At 37.8% G+C, this 22,734-nt stretch overlaps 1 protein-coding gene across 2 annotated transcripts; it reads right to left on the minus strand.

The window, feature by feature from the left end:
* Positions 1-646: 646 nt before the first annotated feature.
* Positions 647-20,472, minus strand: cse1l (chromosome segregation 1 like). Of its 2 annotated transcripts, none has more exons than XM_088937118.1 (25): positions 20,327-20,472; positions 18,609-18,699; positions 17,888-18,030; positions 15,349-15,450; positions 13,697-13,842; positions 12,535-12,625; positions 11,876-11,983; positions 11,358-11,450; positions 10,565-10,732; positions 9,648-9,777; positions 9,009-9,074; positions 8,214-8,416; positions 7,846-7,930; positions 7,581-7,642; positions 6,765-6,901; positions 6,197-6,300; positions 5,856-5,953; positions 5,357-5,507; positions 4,643-4,851; positions 4,018-4,115; positions 3,813-3,898; positions 3,358-3,439; positions 2,959-3,105; positions 2,168-2,399; positions 647-1,517 (listed from the first exon to the last, which is right to left on the minus strand). In XM_088937118.1, exons 2-25 carry the CDS (start codon positions 18,691-18,693, stop codon positions 1,428-1,430), a joined length of 2,916 nt encoding a protein of 971 aa, XP_088793244.1. In that variant the 5' UTR covers positions 18,694-18,699; positions 20,327-20,472; the 3' UTR covers positions 647-1,427. The 2 variants fall into 2 exon arrangements, with proteins under 2 accessions (XP_088793244.1, XP_088793245.1); XM_088937119.1 differs by lacking the exon at positions 20,327-20,472 and adding an exon at positions 19,249-19,345.
* Positions 20,473-22,734: the final 2,262 nt, after the last annotated feature.

A 22,734-nucleotide genomic window follows, 5' to 3' on the forward strand; every position in this document is an offset into this window, starting at 1 on the left:
CCTGGTATTTCCTAGACACAAAGAACCTTTAATCTAACAATGTTAGAGGTAACAGCAGCGCATCTTTTTGATGCTGTAGTTGCACAAGCCCATTCTCGAAAAGCCACAATCCAACAGGTGTTAAAAGGCGCTCTTAAACTCTCATTTCTGAAGGCTGGAAAAATGGAACCAAGCCAATTCACTGGTACACTTCAGAAAACCCCAAATCACTTGAGTGATAGTTACTTGAGATTTTCATAAGTGAATGTTCCAAGTGTTTTAATCCAACATCTGTTTTTAATCATCCTGTTTTTCATTACACATTGTTAAATGTTGGTAGGAATAACTTAGTTCAGTCTTTCAAAATATAAAATGTCATATTTCAAAGTTTGCATTAAGTTTGGCATCCATTTGAGAAGACAAACCCATAAATCAACAATCTATATCCTTGTAATTTTTAGGTGATCAATCCTTTAATTACACCAACTGTTTAAAGAACCCTGCTTGTAGATTACACGTTTTTGTATCAAGGCAATTTAGTCATTTTGAAGAAATCTTAAATGTAACCAAATTATTATAAACTTAGCATTTCATCCACCTTTGATTATCTTCAAGGTCCTGGACTGTAGTACATGTACTGTATGTTCACAAGTACACAAAAACTGAATATACACAAGTGCTTTTTATTTATTCACATTTGGAACATGAGAAACTAAAGAGACAAGACATAAATAAAGACATACAAGATACAAATGGTTTAGAAGAATGGCGGAAGCATAAAAAAAATGCTGCTGTCAAAGAGCTCTCGGAAAACTCGGATCTACAGTAAAACTGCAAAAGAAGATTTGAAATGAACACAGTCCTCTCATGGATTTGCAGGATGGGAACAAGGGTGTTGCACGGCCAGAAGACAACTGCGATCTGTTTGAACTCATAGCTCATACACAGGATTAACATGTTTCTGCATTCCTTTGCAAACTGATCAGATTTCACGTAGTTATACATGAAAAGGTATTCTGACTAGCATTTGAAGAAATCCCCCTTGAAAAAAGTTCCTACAAAGCTTTTCTAGCATGTAACAGAAGGTTAGTGAAAACTCAGCTACCTACCTTCTTTTACACAAAGAATACTAGTAACAGAAAATGCTTTTACAACAGTCCAAAGAAACTTGTATGCGAGAGCTGTCCCAATGAGGTCTGTAAAACTTCATTGTATGAGTTTCAAGATCACAACATTTGCAACTTTTACCTTAAAGACAATTCATGATATTTTTGGGAATACCAAATTAAAATCCTTAAAAGTTTCTGTGAAAGATCAATATCTGGTGAGAGAATAAAGGAGTTTGGTTCACAAAGTTTGCTGATGATTCCTGCGACCTTCTGTAATTCTCATTCTGGCCTTATTGTCCTCAGCAGGTTTTCAATGATTTGATTTCAGGGTCCTAAGTCTTACACGAGCTGGACACTTGCTGCTTGGAGATAGCCTTGCAAGAACTGTAGTGCTTCAGCATTCAGGCTTGTGCTCAGCATAGAGGGAACCTAGAAAAACATTTATAATCACATTCTTATTTCAAAGAGAACGAAAAAATAAAACATGGCAAGTTTTATACACCTGAAATGGATTATGAAATATATTTGGAAACCCTTCTGGAAAAGAAAGCCTTCAATTTGTTTACATTAAATATGCACAGAACACCCTCAGATACTCTATTGACTTTATGTTAAATAAGGCAAGTCTCATTTTAATAAGTATTAAATAGCCCTTTTGACAACAAAGAGGTTTTAATGAGCACTACATCTTTAACAGTGGACTACCATGAAACCCTGACAAAAAATAACCTAGCTTTAAAGCAATCAAACTATTTAAAGTTGTTAGCTTTTTGAATTCTTAGTCACAACCTACGTTTGAAATAAACAGCTTCAATACAATAAGAAAACTTCAAAGAAGTTATACAAAACGTATTAAATGGAAAAAAAAGTGTGGAACGAACTTGCCTTTGCAAACAGAGCTTCGTGCCATAAAGGAACACCCAGTGTGAAATGCTCAGTTGACTTTAAGGACGGGAAATTGATTAGTACACTGGGTTCATTGTGTCTGCCCAGAGCACAAACATCCTGTCCCACATAGCTCTACAACAACTCCAACACGGACTTCTGCTACATGTAGAAGCCAAGCTGTGGTCACTTACCCTTCCTGGGCACGCTGTGGACAGCTTGTGGAGAGACTGTGCAAGGTGGATTTTGGGATTGCTGACGGCATCTCCAATGGGGTCATGCTCTTTCTTCCCTGCGAAAGCCAGCTGGGAGAAAGCAGTCTGGTATCCAGGTGTATCCTCAATGTCAATGAAGTGCTCATCATCAGGGATGCTGTCATCTTCTGGCAGCTCAAACAGACCAATCAGGGCTTGCAGCAAAGGAGTCCTGACAAGAGTGGATCAATGAGATCATGTCACGGTCTCTTCAGTAATCTGTCTTCTACCTGCCTGGCCAGACTACAGAACAAATACCTCTTGCTACTATACATTCTGATTTTTACACTGTAAACAAAGAAGGGAGCAGATAAGAGCAGAGCAATTTGCAGCTTAGTTCTGTCTCAAAGCTGTAGCTGCGTGCTCTAAACCAAAATGAAATCCTTTTCACTTCTCCAAAAAGTGATATTCATGTCTCGTTTTTTTCTTAAATGGAAAAGACAGTGAATGCCTTACAAACTAGAAAAGAACTCAGCCTAAAATGAAGTCTTCAAAAGGCTTTCTTCACTTTTGAAACTCGGTTATGGTTAAAAATTCTCTAGAAGCAACTTCATACTAGTATTTATGCAGTGATTTTCCATTTCTAAGCACACATGGAACGGAATCCATTTTATCCACTGTGCTGAAGTACAGAACTATGATGTACAGCAGCCTTCATGCACCAGCAGTCCAACCCCGGGTGTCACATGTCCCCATAAAAACACACATGAACAAGGTGTAACACTGCTTACCAGAGCTTTGTATAGTCTGTGTCCATCATGGCCGGGCATTCTGTCAGTATTTTAGTGATGCCTACAGCACAGATCTTCTTTTCAATCTGGCCAGAGACCTTCTGTACTTCTGGAATAACAATCTTCTCCAAGACCATCCCAAACATCCTACAGATTACAATTTCAAAAGCTCAGTTACCTTTTGAAGCATTTGCATAATAAACTGCAGGGGAAGTGAAACAGTGCGTTTCTGTGGTTTTTAGTTAAGTGCATATAAATCTAAAAGGAAACTAGTGATGAACAGACCATTCAGGATTTGCAAACACGTTAAATCAGTCAATCCAACAATACATTAAAACTCACCAATATTTTCTATACCTTATGGTGGTCCAGTAAAGAAACTCGAGATCATACACTTACTTGGGCTGTATGCTGTCAAAGATCTCCTGAAGAGCGATGGCTCCGTACTTCACACAATACAGATTGATAAACACTAGGAAACCTACAAAACAAGCAGGATCATTAAAAGGACATCCAGAACAAATTTAGCAGTTTTCTTGAGGTGAGCATCCAAGAAGGAAACCGACCCATGAGCTGCTTAAGTTTGTTGCCAATGTATTTTTTCTGAACCAATTTTAATTTAAAAAAAATGAACAAAAGAAGCACCAGCCTCCCTGCCCTCAACAGAAACTTGACAGAAGTGCCAGTAAAAGGCCCCTAAAATAAAGATATGATTAGGTCAGCACTGCACTGCCCCCACCCGTCCCCTGAGCACCATGGAGCTGAGCAGGAGAGAGCTCCACACTCAAGATCAAGCTATGGCAGGGGAGAGGATGCAGAAACTCCCACATCAGCACCCACACCAGTGAACTTACTTTTGATGAATTTAGTCGTTTTTGAATTCTGAAGCCTCTGGAAGAGGAGAATAAAGATTTGTTTCCTATACTGTGTAATGGATTCTCTGTAAGACAATAACATCAAGAGGGAAAGATTAAGTAAGAGTTTAGGAATCTGACAACTGTTACTCGGTCTTTATATGAAATTACCACTTCATTGTATATGGAGAATCATGTTACTCACACTGGCATGTGCTCTATGATACTGTTGAGGAGGTAAAAGCCCTGGTGGTCATTTGCTTTGGATGCAATCAGTTTCTGGAACACTCCCAACAAACCAGGCTGCAGATCAAGATAGTACAGAAATTTGTCAAGATCTTCAAAGGTCTGGTTTTGCAAAAAAGTTAATTTTTAAATGTTGCCAACAGAATACAGTTCTTTAATGAAACATTTGGAACTAGTTCTAGTTGCTTGCAGTGTATTAACTTATTCAATACATCTCTGCATCAACAGAACGGAAACGGAATTCCTTTTGACCTGTTAGAACTTACACAATCAATCACAATGCAACCTTTTACAGACAGAGATGAAAGCTAACAGTGACAACCAGCATTGTGATGCCCAAATCATTAGTCTCAATGCAAGTCTGACTAAAATTCACTATATAAGCTGTCATTTTACACGTGTTAATTAACTGCAAGCTTATACTAGTACAGTACTAATAATTTGATACTAGCAACCTCTCTGTGTAAACAATGTAAACGCATAGCTTTATCATTTAAAAAGGAAGGAAGAGGTTTGTGTAGGCAGGTTAACAGCCATGCTTTTTTGTTCCACTAGATCAAAAGGAAAAAGCAGCAAAGGCTTACAATCTTGTCTGCTGCAGTACTAGCAATGGTGGATCCCCCTTTGTGCAAGTAGGCCTGCAAAAGCCTGACGAGAGGGGGGATGTTTCCTGTGCGCTCCCACAGCACAGGCTGCAGAAGATGAGGGAACAGCGCCATGTAGGAGGAGGGGATGGCAGAGGAGTGCATCTCTAACAGAAGAGACATCACTTGGAACACGTAGGGAACAAATTCTGCAACGCAAAGAGGAAAACAGTGCAAAATATTTCCCCAGAGTAAAACAACTGCTGAACTGGAAACACAAAAAAGTTAAAATCCAAATGAATAAAAGAGGTCAGTCCAGAGAAGCAGAGAATAAACAGCTCAAGCTTATCACTCTATAACTCTTAGGAAAGTCCAAGTTAAGAAGGAAGCAGGTGACTAAGTACTGTAGCTATAAATGGGCAATTCTTTAATGCCTAATGTTTAAAACTCAGAGGAATACAGTGAGAAGAACCAAACAAAGAAATCTTAAGTTTCCTTCAAGATTATTTCAATTAAAACAGTCAATACACTTATAACAAAATATACTTATTTCATATCCTAAATAAAAACTAGAATATGATTGTATCCTGATTCATCACAAAAAGCTTTTTAATGTAACTCAAATCAAGGGCCAAGATAAACTAACTATAATACACCTGCTTGTTTGGCAAAACTAAAGCATACTGTATGGTTGGTCAGAAAAAAAAAACATACCTTGCACATCATTCTGCAGGATCTCTGTAAACACAGGGAAGAGTGCCTCTTCAAAGCTGCTGACTGTGGTGGGGTTGGCTTTGCAGGTTATTCTCACCGACAGGCAAAGGGACTCAAAGAGATAGTGGTTAAAGTGTGGCTTGCTCGGGTTCTGAAAGACAGCACATTAAGTCATCAATTAATGTACACAAACCACATTATAATATCCCCACAAATATCCGAGTTCTGTATGGACTTAGATATTAAAGGGGATCATATTGATTTTGAACACTACAACTATTTCAGTTCTTGACATGTGTATAAAGGACCACTAAGGTATAGAGTTCAATTAAGAGGATCAACAGCCTAAATCAGTAGCTCAGTAGGAAAAAACACATTTGGGGGAATTATATATATCAGTGCTCCAAGACCTACTTTTTATTCAATGTTGATTTTGTGGGAGCAAGACAGTGGACCTATTGAAGTTGGACACTAATGAAAGCAGTAGGATGTATCTCACCTTGCTGACCACGAGAAGCTTCTGTGTCAGTTGGCTGATGAGAGTGGGGATATAAGGGACAATGGCCTCCTGGAGAAGAGAGAAGCTCCTCATGATAGCTGTTAAAAAAACCCAAATTGAAACACTTAAAATATCAAACACCTCAGCATGCCTACAGATGACAAACTGTATTCAAGAAACTTCACTGTGGAGTGACAATCAATTTGAGACCTTCCCCCATCTTTGACTGGATCCGATGGGAAGGAGATTATCAGAAGAAACATTAGCATCGTCGATCAAGAGCAGTCTTAGGTAAAACTGCAACAGTGAGGTTACACAAACTGGACAGGAAGATGACCTACCTTTCATGATATACTCATTCTCAGAAGAACCAGGCAGTGCCAGTGCTTTGAAGAGGTTGTTCAGCAACTGCTCTGTAAATGGTGCCATTTCTGCAGCAGTGATACTAAGATTGGGGGGACAAAAAAAGTAAATCAGTATTAGACTTGCCTTCACATCTAGGTTGTACTTCTGGCCTTACATATGTCCACAATTACTGTGGAAGCTTTCAGAAATAATGTGACCAGCAGATAAACTATACTGTTCAGGACACTTCCCGAAACTCCAAAACAGTCAGAAGAACTGCAATGAGTTTCACATCAAATGTTGCAAAAAAGATTTAATAATGTGTAACTGCTGTAGTTAACTGCTGCCATTACGCTCATCAAACCTCTCTTTGATGGTTACTTTGAATACTTTCGACAATGGTGAATTACAGTTAGTTTTGCAGTGAGCCAATCAAAAGGAGAAGTCAATTCACGCTTAGGTCTTGAAGAACGAAAGGACCTTTTCACAGTATCCAGATGAGTTTCCACAGAACAATCTGAACACCCTGGAAAAGGGTCACCTTTTTGTGACATCTGCACTTACAGTGTAGTATTATTGGGTCCTCTCATCGTGAACAGCCTCTCCAGGGCATGTGCCGTGTATGTGTGAGCCACAATGCTCTCTGCCTGAAGATAGTTCACCAGGAGTGGGATGGCCTGCAGCAGCTGCTCTTTGGGAAGCTGGAGATAAAGAACAGCAGGATTTAGCTACAGTATTAAGGTGAATATTAAGGATGGACTGGACAACCACACCACTTGCTAAGAACTAGAACTGTATACACAAGAGGAAGAAAAATTTAAGCTTAGATATTTTGGAAATTACCAACATGTTTATGATTTTCGGTAGTTTTCCCCAATAGTTTTAACAGACTTCATTCTTCTGGCACATTTAATTATAATGAACATTGTAGAAGTTATTACCCCATGGATAATGGCACCTTAAGTCTGAGGGGAGCGAAGAGTTTGCACTTCCGCAAAAATGTAAAACATTACCACACAAAAGGGAATACTTAACGAGTAGACAAGGCAAGGAATCTATCTCCTCCACTGCTACGGTAGGTTAAAACTTAAATTCAGTTTCTGCACAATGAAGAAAAATCCAAGGCGTAAATAACTCAGATTCTACTATACTTCTAGTGTCACTCTAGCCCGGATGAAAAATGTTCACATGCCTGACATTAAAATGAAACTGCTTGAATGTCATCATGCCAAACATGTAATTCCTGTTCTTATAATACATGACTGACTATAGTTAATCCCATATATTAGAAAGTATGAGAGAAATTAAATGCTGACAAAGCTGACCCCTTCACTGTTGAAAGAATCAAAGAAATACAAAAGACATTTGAAAACTACTCACCTGACTCCTGAATATCATGACATATTTGATAGCATCGGCCTTTAACACTGGAAACTCATTCACTAAAACAGAAAAATGTACACTGTTACGAATCAAACTTTCCAACACTAAATTCCATTTGATTTTTTTTGAAAGAAGATGCAGCAGGATTCCAAAGAACACAGCTGTACTAAAATAATTTAAGATTAATCCTATTTGCAGAATCGTACCTTCATTTAGACAGTTTAAGCTTTCATTTACAGAGAAACTGCAATACAATAATTACCATTGGGTGACTTCAAATCAGGTAGAATATGATTCACAAAGAATTCTGACAGGTTCACCAGCTCATTAGCTTGTGTTATTCCATGCTGAAAGAAGAGAAAATACAATTTATAAAGAAACTTTTCTTTTGCTTCTACTTGACATTAATTTTTGCAAACTTATAGACAATAGATGCTCCTCGCTTTCAAAAAAGCGATGAAAAAAGCCAGGCAAAAGGTTTAATTATTGGCATTACCCCTCACACTCAAACTTTAAAAAAAATTTTAAATTTAAAATTTTAAATTTTAAAAATTTTCCATTTGCAGGGAATTTCATTTTTACACCGTCTTACAAATCAAAAGAGTTCCTGACAGTCGGGTGACACGGTACCTTCTGTGTCTGTGCTTTGGAGGCCAGGGAGGTGACCAGGTAAATAGCGGCATCTTTGTGCTTCCAGTTCACACGAGGGTTCTTGGCGTACTCGGTGAGCATGGAGTTCACATAGCCGGAGAAGATGGCCGTCACTGGCCCTTCAAAGAACTTGCAGAGACCCCTCACTAGGTCACAGGCTGCTCTTCGCCTCGTGTCAATGTCTGAAAGGAAGCAGATATGGTTTACTGAACAGGTCATACACAACTGCATGCAATCTAGCACCTCTTAAATTCATATTTCAAAGAAATCATTGATCCCTTTATTTAGTTTTAAAGGGAATTCAGCCTTAGTTTCCCTTAACATTGGGTCTAGTAAGTTCTCTACACTCTGACCTAGAGGAAAACCAGTCCATATTTTAGACCTATTACTGTGAGTCACCTACACATCTGATCTTTTCAGCTAAAGAAGCACAAACAATACTTTACATTAAAATAAAAATCAAATGTGTGACTGATAAAATCAGAAGAAGTAGCACAATCTTAGAAACGGTGTACAAGCTGCAGAACTTTTGCGCGGTTAGTATGAATTCTGAAAATAGGTTTGGGAGTTTGGACAGGACTTTAAGAAACAAAAATAAAAAATGAAAGGAAAGAAACCAAATGCTGTAATATTAGGAAATTTATACAATACCTTTACACCGTCATTGTCAATCAGTCAAAACGAACGTTTTTATCACTTGCATGTCAGAGTAAAAGGCATCTCTAAGAAACGCAACTCAAAGTAAGGAACCGGTGCAGTGAAGAGATGCACTACCTGATCCCTCCAGATCTCTCCTGATATACTCCTCAGAATTGTCCTCAAAAGCCTCCTCGTCAGCAGCTGGAAACGGATTGACACCAAATTAATTAAACACAGCCTCAAGGGAGCACCAGTAACAGTCTTCAGTTTAAACAAGGGCTGTGTGAATCACAGTCCTGCTTCTATGCACTCCTCGTCTCAAAATGCTCGTGACAAAGCCCTTAATTGGCCCTTTCCTTTGGGCCCGAGTTCGTGGCACATCAATGACTTGGTCACTGGAACAAACATCAATTTGTGCTGGAGCTATCAGGGGTTATACAACAGTAAAAAATAACCTATGTACTTCAGATCTTGGGAAATGCAAATACCCACTTGTCTTTATCATGGAAGATGGGGACTGAAGCCTAACAGGTAAGAAAATTGTATTCTCAAATCTGAAAACCTCAGTAAAAAGTAGCTTCTCTTTCACTCATGCTAGCTCACTTGACCAAGAAATAGTTTTTTTTGGAAAATCAAACCACATCTATTGTTTTTTGTTATGGGTGAGGACACGATTTTTCAAAAGCTTTTCTGAAGTGTTTTCATTACTTTTCAACCAACATGTTCAAATGCACTAAAAAAAATAAAATACTGCCAATTAATGACTCAACTTACTTCTAAATTCCATGTTGGGCACAATAACCTTTTCACAAATGCTGGTCAGAGTGTTCTGGTCTTCAAACAAATGCTTATAGTGAGGTCTCTCACAGACTGACGCCAGGAACTGAATGGCATTGCTCACCAACTAAACCATGAGAAAGAGTGGGGAAAAAAGCTTAAAACCTCTTGTTACAGACTTGCAGTTCTCAGAGGACAGAATCTAGAAGTTTCTCATTTACCCTTTCAAATTTGGTTCTACAGGTTTTTGCACATTTTCTTATAGATACTTTAACTTCAAACAAAATGCCTTCAGTTTACTCAACCAACAGCCAAATGTAACTTCTGCTTAGGCTCTGTACTTAAGGCCTGTCATCAAAAACAAGTGCTGGATAATTGTAACCATTTGTTAAATTGCTTATTTGTCTGTTTAATATTCCAAGCATATACTAGAGAAACTACATTCTTCAGACCTTCATTTGTTGCAGTAAAGAACAAAAGATGAAAACAATTAAAGCCCATTTCAGAACCCCCAATCTCTGCCTCCACAGTGCACATGTAGATATTAAACTAAATAAGCTTGTATCATAAGTGACTGCATCAAACATCTACAGTAGTACACATGTTCCAGCACAGGCAGTGCCAGTTTGGGAAGCAGGGTTAAATATAATAAGCTAGTGCTACACCTTTCTATTTCAGATGCGAAAATGCATAGATCCATGTCTTAGTACATCAAAGCTAGGTCTGTTCTACTAATATTGCATGTTTCACACCACAAATGGATTTATTCAATAGATCTGTAAAGCAACCCTTCCTCACTTAAGTGCCTCAAACAAAACATTGTTACTGCTGCTGGAAATTTACAATTTATTATTTGGTCACAACAACTGGTCTATTTTTTATAGATAAAGATAGAAATCAAGCTTCGGTTTTACCAGATCGTATTTGACTTCCTGGCCAGTGGTGACCAGCAGGTTCCAGATGTCTGTGACAAAGCGTGGCAGGTAGGGCTGGAATTCCTCATCGTATTTTTGGGCATAAAGAGCAGCATTATCACAGATCTGAGACTTCAACAGCTCAAGCAGGCCTGCTTCCTCTTCATCCTGACAAAACAAGATCAGGATGCATATCATTAGCCAACCATCGGACACAGTACATTTAACACATTTAAAAAAAAAGCAGTGGGGAAAACTTGAGAATATCTGTAGCCATTTCCTAAATATGCACCTCATGATAAGTCATATTTATTAAATGCAACACTAAAAAAAAACAACTGCAACTATAAGAAGGTGGGATCAGATGGGAGTTATACAGGTATGATGTATGTTTCAACTTAAACCTTTCAATGTGGTAAGAAAGATTACACTGTTTTCTACAGTGACCCTCATTGTTTATCCCAGCATAATTAATGACATTGCCAAGATTAAGAATCAGCTACTATACTCCAGTATTACTTCTAGCCAACAGAATGCAAAGTACCTTTGAAATCTAACTGCACACTTACAATGCATCCAAGGAATATTAATTTAAGAACATGTTGGCAGAGATGACGTAATACATTTTAAACTGGTATGCAGAATGTAAGTGGGACAGGAAAGCGCTTTCACAAAATATCAGTATATAAAGTAATTTTCTTGTGAAAGTCAGAAAAGAAAATAATGCATCAAATTAAAAAAGCAAAACAAAGTTATAGATTACCTCCTATTATGAGTTAAAATGTATACGTACATCAGTTTGAAGCAGTTTGTTATCCAAAGTCAGTAAATTGTGGAAGTTTGTCATCCATGTTTCCATGTTGTCTTCAAAAAACTCTGGAAGATCCTACAATATAATGAGTGAAAAGCCAGTTAAAATATAGAAAACACTCAAATGCTGATATGGCTTAAATGGCAAACCATATTGAAGCAACAGCAAACAGGATGCAGTGTGTATTCCTCAAGGCTCTCTTGTCCAGTCACATTCCATTCATGTAGCAGGATCACCTTAATGAAGGCTGTGATGAGCATACTGATTTCTCTAGTTGCAGAATTGATTTTTTAACAATTGATACCAGGAGATTTTTCTGACCAGGGAAGTTAAATCTCGCGGTCTTCAAAGCAGCCATGCATTGTCTACCACAGAAAGCATCTTCTAGTACTGGGGTTTCCTAAAAATCTGGCCAATAAGGTTTTCTTAATTTAGAGACGAATAAGGCAAAAATCATTACGAGAGCCAAGATGAGGAGAAAAACAGTAATAAACTCTTACCTGGAAGTTTAAGCTGTAAAACAACTTGGAGATCAGAGTCAGGGAAGAGAAGAGAATCTTCAGGGCATTCACATCACTGGCATGAGTCTGACAGAGCTCAATGGTGGCCTGAAAGACAAGTTCCATCAGAATCCTCCGGTTCTTCAGGCTGGTGTTACTCAAGCATGTTAAGACCTTACGGTAGCATATTACTGGTGAGGACTGGCAAAAATTGCATGGTGATACTGCTGTATGCAAGGTCTGAAATATTGGCATTAATAAGGAAAGAAGAATTTAATTTGCTTCACTTTGTTACAAAGCAGTACTGTAGCAGCTCCAGTAACTGCAGCTGACCAATCACTTTAATAAAACAAGAACAGGATCCACGAATGGTTATTTTAAAACTAATTATATCCAAATTTAATATCAACCACACCTTAATTTTTCAAACTGTCAGATGTACAACAAAACTTTAAAGGGGGTATTGTTTGGAATATTAAAAAGTTACTTTTTTTTTTACATTTAGCCCTAAACTGAAATCTCAGAGTCTCCAAGTTTGTATTTGTAATGTTATTCATTATGGAAAACAAATGGATAAGGAAAAACAAAGTTGCCAAAATTACAATTATGATGTTTTCTGTACATAATCCATTAAAAATTTAAATACTACCAACACTTACCTTGAAAAGTTCTGTCAAAGGCTGTGCAAAAGTGTCCAGCACAAGTTTAATTTCAAGCCACAGCTCATTTGACTTAAACTCATGCCGATACCTGTGAAAACAAAAGGCAGAGACGTGCATTCAGTAACTCATCGTATGACTGGCATGCAGAAGAAATATCTCCAACTGTTCTCCAAAAAACACCCCGACCACCACAGTTAACCGAAATACACTGCACTGCTAATGAATCATTATATTTGGAATGAATGTGATGAACAATACTTTTTTCTCCAACTTCTAAAACATTGAATAAGTGTTCATATTTACTGTGCAATTTCTAATAAACCTCATATTAACCAATCAGAAACACTTATCTAGTTGCTGCCTGCAGGTTGGACTAATTTAGTCTACTAGTTAACATCTGATTAAAGTCAGAATACATATGTTTTTTGCCTGGTAGTATCTGCAATTAATTCCAGAACATATCACAGATGTGAGCTCCAAAGGAAAATCCAATACAAAAAGTGCTGATTAATCTCATTAATCAGTTTTGGTTAAAGTAAAAGCATAATATTACGATGGCGTTAAATGTTAGGCTCCCCCTTGTCCTACAGTGACAAAGTTGCCATGCCAAAATGGGGGTTACTGGTTAAGTGAAGATCATCCGTTTAAAAATTCAACCCACTTTCTTGCAAAGAAAAAAAAAACGTCACTTTTGCCCTTTATTCTTGTTCATTTCCCCCCCCCATGATGGCATAAAAAACGATACAACATACACCTTTCACTTTTCAACGTATACAGAGGTGCATTTAATTATTCTTGCAATTTTATTCCACATGCCCTTTACATTGTGAAACGCCTATCATTATAGCAAAGGTAAGAAGACATGAATGGGCAAGAGAACACATTTCTCATACTGGGAGCTGCAGCATATCTCATTAACAGAAAAGGTGTTAAAGCTGTAGTTCCTAGCCCCAGAATCCTTTTCTCAGACACCACTTAACCTACCAGTTTATCTTTGAAGTGTGGGTGGGTGTCTGCAGGTCCTCATTCTCCACCATGCAATAAAAGGCCTTATATTGCAAGCCGACACTTGGATTGGCGATTGCAATTGCGTGAGTATATAATTAATTGACTCAGGCATAGGCTCCACAAAACTAACATTGCTGTCCATATTACAAACCTTTTGAAAAGTGAATGGGCTGTCCGCAGGACTCCGTTAATGATGTGAAAGTCACCGCTCTGAAACCGGTTGACCATTTCAGTCAGGAGATCAGGCCACTTCTGAGGAAAGTCTTCTCTCCCAATAATGCTGATAGCGTCACTGAGCTACACAGAAATAACTTACACGTTGGCATTATAGCAATCACTGATAGTCACGCAAAAAAAGTTTCTGAACCATTACCAAAACCATATGTTTGTTATATAATGTATTTTCTTTCTTCACTAGGCCAGCTAATTAGAAGTCAGTAAATACAGTTCCTGTATTAACAGCAAAGTAATAGCGGTTTTAACACATTTTGAATTGTTTACAAACATGGGATCATTTAGGTCATCTTTCTACAATTCAGTGGGAACACTGTACATAGGAATTGCAAATTAAGACAATACTCAACAACAAGTCCCATAGAGCACAAATGACCCATCACTGTAAATCGGGAACTATTTTGAATATTGTGGTCGAAAGCATCGACAGCCGGTGTGATTGCAGCAGAAATCAGATTTTTCTCAATGTCTCATCTGCATACTGGTCAGGCCAACTTGGCTTCTGAAATCTAATCACAGGTCATGACTTCAACTGGACCTCTAGCAAAGTTTTCTTGGAATATAAACAGATTAACTGTGCATATGTTGATTAAATCTGTGCTTTACTGCAATAAAATCCTGTTTTTGATTGCAAAGCCCAACTTTTCTCATGTAATCTCTCAATGCCTGGTTACAGAGCATTAATCAGAACGGCAAGTTTAAAGCCTGGCATATGTTGACAGTTTAGCAAGAATGACATTATATCTACAAGGAGATGATTCACAATTATCAAACACCACTGCACTTTATGATTATAGACATCAAAACAAAGACTGAAGTGCTTCATGCCAGCTGTATGTAGCTATAAAGGTTTTGAAATGAGTATTCCAACGCAGAGGGTAATTAAGAAAGTGCCAAATTTACTAGTAATGTTTGAGAATTAAATTGCCAGAAACTTCCAACTAAGCATTAGCTTTCACACATCTTTATTATTTTTTATCAAAACAGCATAAATAATACTCATATCCTCTTTTCTGGAAGAAAATGGTCAATACTGGAGATTGTTCAAAGAAATGCCTGTATTCCACAAGCACATGGCGTGCATTGTGATCAGAATGATTGCTACAGAGGGCCAACACTTGCACCACATGAATCATCCCATGATAGACTTTAAACTTTGAATTGTTTAAATTTGCTATGTGAAAAGAAAATACTTATGCAGTCACATTCAGGCACGGGGCATACATAACTATATTTTTAGAAACTTTGTTTTAAGCTGTTCCCCTGACCCAGCTGGTTATCAGGTGTACTGGTACACCTCTTTGCAGAATTATCTGTACCTCGTCATCATCCAATTGCCAGCTCAAAGCTGACAAACAAAAACACTCTTGGGCCTTTAATTGACTGAAACGTCCGACTTAACTGAAGATGTTCCTTGCTTTTATTCAACATGAAAGTCAAGTCACGAAAGCCAACTTAGAGGCTAAATACTTATAAAAGTATTGCCCGGGAATTTATCTGGGATGCAGACAGTGCAGCAACATAGTAGAAAACCTTCCTCTGATTCATGGGGGAAAAAAAAACACATACCTGTTTCTGAATCTGTTCTGGGCTGCTAAGCATCAGATTCACAATGTTTGCTTTAATTGCCGTCCGGTCTGCATCTGAAATTTTGTTGGGTTCATCTTCTACCTAAAAACACAAAAACATTGTACACTGAATAATGGCACCTTAAAAAAAAAAACATGCGTAAATACAAATCCCAAGGTCTCCGATAGCAATCCCTTAAAAATCATTCCAGTCAGCATTTGCTTCAAGCAACATGGTCCATCCTCACTCCTGGAAAGCTGGTGTGTCTGTAGGTTCTCATCCCATAGTCTTAAATATTAGACTAACTGGTCCAATTTCCTGACTTCTCTTAGCTCATCGGGTGCTGTTTATTAAAAGACACTTACAGGACAACACTGACTTGATTTACACATTTTTCACCACCAAATACAAAGTTAACTTGGAGGATTTACAGATACGTTTCACAAGTGAAGATAACTGTACAGCTATACAGACCATCCCAATTAAAAACATTTGTACGGTATCTGTTTTGATGTAAGAAAACACAACAGCATAGTATAACTTAATATCATTTTTGAAAGTGAAGGCATTTTCCAACAGTTTTAGCACTTACTATGTATTTTACTAAAAGAAAAAAAATGATTATGGGATAAGATGAAGCCATTTTTGAGGAGCAAAAATTAAGTTTAACCTAGATTAGCAGGAAATGTGGTTCACCGAGTCTGCTGAATTTGAACATTTCTCAGCAAATTGGTCATCATTGATCAAGTGGGTCCAGCTGAACACAAAATTGTGCTAGGGGAATAAAACTGAGGTTCTGAATACCTCAGCAATATTACTAACATACTGTAGAAAGTTAAAATCAGGGCAGAAGACCGAGGGACGACACCAGCAAACAGGAGAAGTCGCGAAGCAAAAACCAGATTTCATTCACCACATATAGCTTTGCAAGTAATTTTGAAACCATGCAAGGGAGTTCAAAGTAGGACCAATGGAACAACTTGGAACAGGAAGGACTGAATGATCCACATGATCAAAGTCCTAAATGCCATAAACCTACAAAAACAGTTGCACGAGTGGCATTAAAATATCATCAAGAACTTTCTAAACTGTTTTAACATTCATTACCAGAAGTAACGCCGCATCTTATCTGACAATGCAAGCTGTTTAATTTCTTAAGACATCAACTGCTGTTATTTTTCCCCTCCCATGTTCACAGAAAGACAAGGCATATAACTAAGTTCAGGTTTGACTCATCGCCCAATACAGATTGGGCTTTCAATCTGAAGCAACTATAGCTGTTTAAAAAATTGAATACGTAGATCACCAGAGAGGATCAGAGGACAACCAAGTTACAAAAAAAAATGGAAGATAACTTTAACACCAGCAGAATTACTGTGAATTTTACAAGATTCAACAAGCACTTATGATACACTGACCTACTTTACTGTAAAGTTAGATTAACTCTGGATTCTGACAGCATTTACTCAAATGAATCAGTAATTTTAAATTTAGACCTATCAAACACACAACCCTGAAATGACACTAATTTTTTACTAATGCTGTTTTGGCAAACAACTGAAAACTGAAAATGAGAGGGCAATGATTTGTCTGAAGAAACACAATCACATGAATTCTTAAAGGTCCTATTAGTTGGCAGCAGATGTAGAGGATGTTCTGCTCTAGTGAAAAAGACACTATTATACAATACATTACATACTATAAACCTGAAATGTCTGGATATTTTTAACATAAATGGCAGCACCATTTCCTTTACAAGATTAGTTACAAAAAAATAGAACCCTTTAAAACACTTCATCAGCAGAATACCAACTTCTTGAGATGATCTAAAAGCACTTTCCTTCAACAAGCAAGGAAGCCAGGCTGCATATTAATATAATGAAAACCTAGGCTTTCATGATTACACAAATGGAGCAAAGTGTCAGCTACAAAATTATACTCCAGAGCGCACAGGTCAAGAATAATAGCTCTAGGTAAAACCCCGAGTTGGAAATGTTTAAGAGCAAGCTCACACCTGTATAACACAGCATACAAAAACATTGTTTATTTTTTCTATTCTTTATTTATTTGATCTTGACTGGTTCCTTTGCTACTGACAACTGTCCACTCCAACGTTTGGAAATACAGTAGTTTTGATATGAAACAGGGATGACCAAGCTCCAAACGTTTTCTAAACAGTAGATTACTTGTCTAAAAATATATTAAGAGTCACACCATGTGAAATTTGAAGTGATTCATCAGCAGCTAGAGATGAGATGGTCTCAAGAATTAAGACAAAGCAAAATAAACAGAAGTAGAAACAAAATTATCTGGAAAAGCTCATCATCACAGGAGAAAGAAAAGGGGGATTTTCAGGACTTTTTCCTCCAAATGAGTACGTCTTTGATCATTTACAAAATTGTGTATACAGGACACAAAAATACAAAAGCACATAGCCTTGTAATTCCAACAGGAGGGCTATTTCACTTTTAAAGACCACTAATTAAAAATGGCAAAGGTAAATCTTAACATTGTCAGTAAGCTAACACAGTCTACTCACACAGCGCCAGTTTCTCTTGATGTAGTTTTTAAAGGTCACGGCAGCACACACTCGGATGACATTATCCTGGGACTTCTCCAGCAGCGTGAGGAGCAGAATGGGGTAGTTCTGGTTCCCTTCCACAGACTCAAGGAACTTTTCCGCTAGGAAGAGCAAGAAAAAGGGTTGATCACAAAACCACGACACTAGATTCCCTGCCAACTGCTACACGTGAAGAGGCACATCCTTAGGTCTCAAATTATTCTTAAATATAAACATGTCTGAAAGGACAATAAACACGTCTATATCCAACAACCCAAGAACAGTAGGATAAATGCAGTATGTGCAAGCCTGGGCTTGTGACACACACACACACAGAGTCATGCAAATATGGAAAAAGGTGACTTTTAAACTCAGAAACACACAGAGAAGATGAAGAATTAGTTTGCTCGTACAGGCCCTCACTCTGTCATATTAGAGTTCTTACAAGCACTATTCCTTCTTGCCAAACTAACCTAAACACTCCTTGGGTTCTTAGCATAGCACCCCTTTAACTTCATATACAGGTTTCATTTTCCTTGAAGGCTAAATATCAAAATTGTCAAAAGTTTACAGAACAAAACTGTAGCAAGACGAAGCTGAAAGGACACCGAGTTTGAGCCCACAGCAGTATGCCTGTGGTTGGGAGAGTCAGGGAAATAACTGGAGATCACGACTTCACGGCCCTGTATGTTTGTTTTACCTGGACGTCTGACTGTGGGATCAGGGTCTAAGGTCTTCCTCAAGAACTCTGTGAGAGTCTGCAGGTTGGCTTCATTCAATTCCATGGTTACCTAAGAAATAGGACATCATAAAAAAAGCAATCGCACACAAACGTAGAATAGAAAACCCTCCCGAGCTTTGGTTCCAAGTTTTAATAAGATCCACGAAATGTTTGCATTGTCTGAAATGTAGCAGTCATAAAATAAAATAATGTTACCAGTTAGAAAACACTAAACACTGTATCTCGACATTATCCATGAATACCGTGGTACTCCCTACCGTCTAGCAAATTCATTTGAGCTTTCTGGCTCCTTCATGCGGAAAACGTTTTGTTAATCATCCTTGTCCTTTCGGTCGATTTTAAGACGTTCGTTAGCGCATGAAATTTTAGTATCACCAGATTTTTAAGCGACTGCGTCGATAAGACAGCAGTGCCCCGTTTCTATTTTTACTTTATTTCATCCCACACTTTAAAATCAGGCACGTCATGAGGCGGAATCACTATCACACCCATATCTGAGATTCGCAGAAGCGTGATCTATTACGTGAAGCGCTGATAAATAAAATGGTCCAGACGCAGGAATAACCGAAAGAGCAAGCACTTGAAAATAACTACATACTTATTTCACAAACAAATCCTTCGGTTACCGGCGTATGTTTATGAAAGCCAAATAGCAGCCTCTAACTCGGCATGGGTCACTGTATGCGTGAGTGCGGCACAACCAAACCTGCTGGTGAATGCAGGTTTAAATTTTAAATAAGCACACTCTTTGACCAATCAACACCGCCCACTAGGGGAGAGGGCAGCTCTGAGCCAATCACCATGAGCAAAGACAAGTTAGATTGAGGCCTCGCTCAGGAACCAGGCCCGACAAACGAGAAGGCCCCTTTCCGAACTCAATGTTGAAACCCATTTCATAGGGTCTGCTTCTCCACGGAGTCGCAGAAACTTCCGTTTCCACTACACAGATACCGTGCTCTTTCTCAATTATTTAGCTTGTGTAAAGAGGGGGTGTTTTATTAATTCATTCAGCTAACACAGAACGGGACTCTGCACCGCAAACGGCATTAAAATACAACGACAACGACCCCAATCCCATCAGGACCAGAATTAATAGATTGAATAGAAACTCAAAGTATAAAGTTTTCTGTTCCTCTCCTTTATTACAGCCTCGTCCTACAAAACACGACAGCGGGCTGTTAAACTTAGACACAGAAAGCCTATTCTCACACCTCTGGGATGACATGCAGGAACCCCCAGTCACGCTCACTAAGTTGTGTAGAAACGGGGCAGCTCCTGCAATCGTGTGCCATTTACTCCAGTCGCTACACTTTTCTGTGCAGACACGGCGATTTAGTGGAATAACCTAATCGAATAAAACGTATCTGCACCTAGCAAAGCTCCGTAAGCCACTTAGTCAAGTTCACAAGCCGCATTAATTACAACACATTAATACTTCACATATAGCCAGCGGACTCCCAAAAGAAAACTATTATAAAATACTGTATTACTATCTATGGACATCAAAACCATTCAGCAGACCGCTAATCTTTCATTTAAACCTGTTACAAAAGGTAATGACTCTAATAAGCAATAGACTTCAAAAGAAAGGCCTTGAATGTTACGCCAAAAATATTTTAGAGAAATTAAAAGCCAAACGTATAAAAAAAAGAACTTAACACTTTGAGTACCCCTACCTTCCGGGCTAATAAATCTTTTTTTAAATTTTCAGATAAAGTCTGAATCCGCAGATCCTCAACAATTTCAGCTCTCTGCTGTCAGGCGGCTCTCCTTTTCAAATAGCAGTCCTAACGGCGCGCTGACCTCACTGCGCAGGCGCCCCGCGGACTACAACTTGACTACAACCTTACGTCAGGCGTCTCACAGTTTTGATGTCATATGCGTATTACGTCATTAGTACGAAAGGTATTAAATATGGCCTGTATTCTATTGTTTCTATTTGTTATCGTTGTCTAGTTAATATTTTATATAAATATTAAATATTTATATTCATTTTTTAATGGTTTGTAATACAGTGAAAAGTACAATATTGCCGATGTATAAGCACGTATAGCGTTGTAAAAAGGACAAAATGTCGTAATTTGCAAACACATAAACGCTGATGTTTAAGACATTTTGTCGCTGAGATCTAATTTTCTAGTTTAATACTCTTCTCATACAAGATCAATTAAAAATATTCTCTACAGCAAAGCTCCACGGTGTTCCTTTGATACCCCTTGGGTAGATTTGAATGTCACATGCAAGTACATTCTCTCAATGTTCCAGTTATGAGATTTTTCCTGTACAATAAAACAATTCGAGGCAGAAGTGGGCCCTGATCAGTTCCGATTTTAATTGCATAATACATGACCTTTTAAGACACCACAGGACAATTAATTTCACCTTGCCTATTATTCTTATAAAAATAAGTAAACTTATGATCAGATTCTGGGGGGCATGTTATCTCTGGGTCCTACTGTAGGTTCATCCTTAGGTCCATTTAAGAGTGCCAGTAGGTGGTAAAGGTGGACTGCAATTGCTGTTGAGAACAGTTTATAACAAAAAAGAGAATCAATGCAAAGAAATTAACAGGGAACTGTCAAGACTTTTAATGGATCAATAATGGCAGATATATTTCAGCATCTGCATGTGTTGCATGCTCACATGTTGCAGTGACCCATTTTAAATATGATTTTTTGAATGGTTAAGGAGTCTTTGTAGTAGCCATTTAACTTTTGATGTTAGTACAGTAATTATAAAATGGTGGAGAATGGACTGAAAGAACACCACACATCACAGTATTTCAACTTTATTGATTAATTGACCAGTTGCATGGAAGAGTACAATAGGTTTTTTTTTATTTGTTACATATATATATAATTTACATGAAAATTTTACATATTTCATCATAGTTCCACAGAAATGTAGACATCCACACTTGGAGGTGATGCTTTTCAAAACCGTTTTTTTAAATACACTTCATGGGATTACATACATCGTCATTTACAAAACTACATACTAAGAACTAGATTTTACAGACAAGTTAGGGGCCAGACATCTTGCACAGACGGTTTCAAGAGAAAGTACAGCATGTCATTTCAAAGCTCTAGACAGCACTAAATGGAGTTTCAGCAGTTTCATGTTCCATTTCAAGCTACTCTAGTTTTCTGAAGGTTCCCCACACTGCGGCAGCAATGCAGTAGTATTAAGGTTCCTTAGTAACCCCAACACAAATACTCCTTCAGCAAAGGGGCTAAAAATGATTGAATCACACCCATTTATGTCCATGACTCCACAGATCCTAAAGCAAGTCGTATTATCTCACTTTTTACAACTAAAATGATTAACTCGTGAATAAACAGGGAATATTATAGCCTCAGATAATACCTCCAGGTTTGAAGAACTGCACATGGGTCATTATCTGTATAGACGCGGATCATTTTAAAATGTTAAAAAAAATCTCTCGTGCTGCTGTGTTCACACATGCATTTACATAAACATACATACAAGGTCTGTGTGATAAAATACAAACCAGCATGGAAAAACAATAGAAAAGTACATGCATAGAACAAATGCAAGTCTGTTCTGTTAAAAATTAAGTTACATGGTATTTAAATATTAACACTTACAATGCTGTGGTAAATTAATAAGTACATTATGATTAATTTCTATAAATTCCTGTTATTCTCCAATTCCACAAAAAAATTGTCATTTTATCTCCAACATTATTTCCATTCTTTTCCAGTTCTGCTAACTTGGAGAATTAAGGGTTCTAAAATATTCAATAACCTCACATATCGTTCTTTATAAACCAGTTAACGGCCATGTTCATTTTCAAATCCTTGAATTCAAATTTCAGGAGAACTAAGACATAAAAAACGTGAATGAAGGATCATAACGTAAAAGTTTAATTGACATTTTGATGAATATTTTCATGCTGGGAAGCCACACCCACATCATTATTCCAAGACCTTCCTGTAACCCAAAGGACTGTTATATAAAATTAATGAAGCACCCAAAATGCTTATAATGACCTACAACAACTCATGTGCTTTGTGTTAGAAAATACAGGAGAGGATTACAAGACCTTACAAGTTCCTTATAA

Source organism: Atractosteus spatula, chromosome 19, assembly GCF_055471065.1.
Source record: "Atractosteus spatula isolate fAtrSpa1 chromosome 19, fAtrSpa1.hap1, whole genome shotgun sequence".
NCBI lineage: Eukaryota > Metazoa > Chordata > Actinopteri > Semionotiformes > Lepisosteidae > Atractosteus > Atractosteus spatula.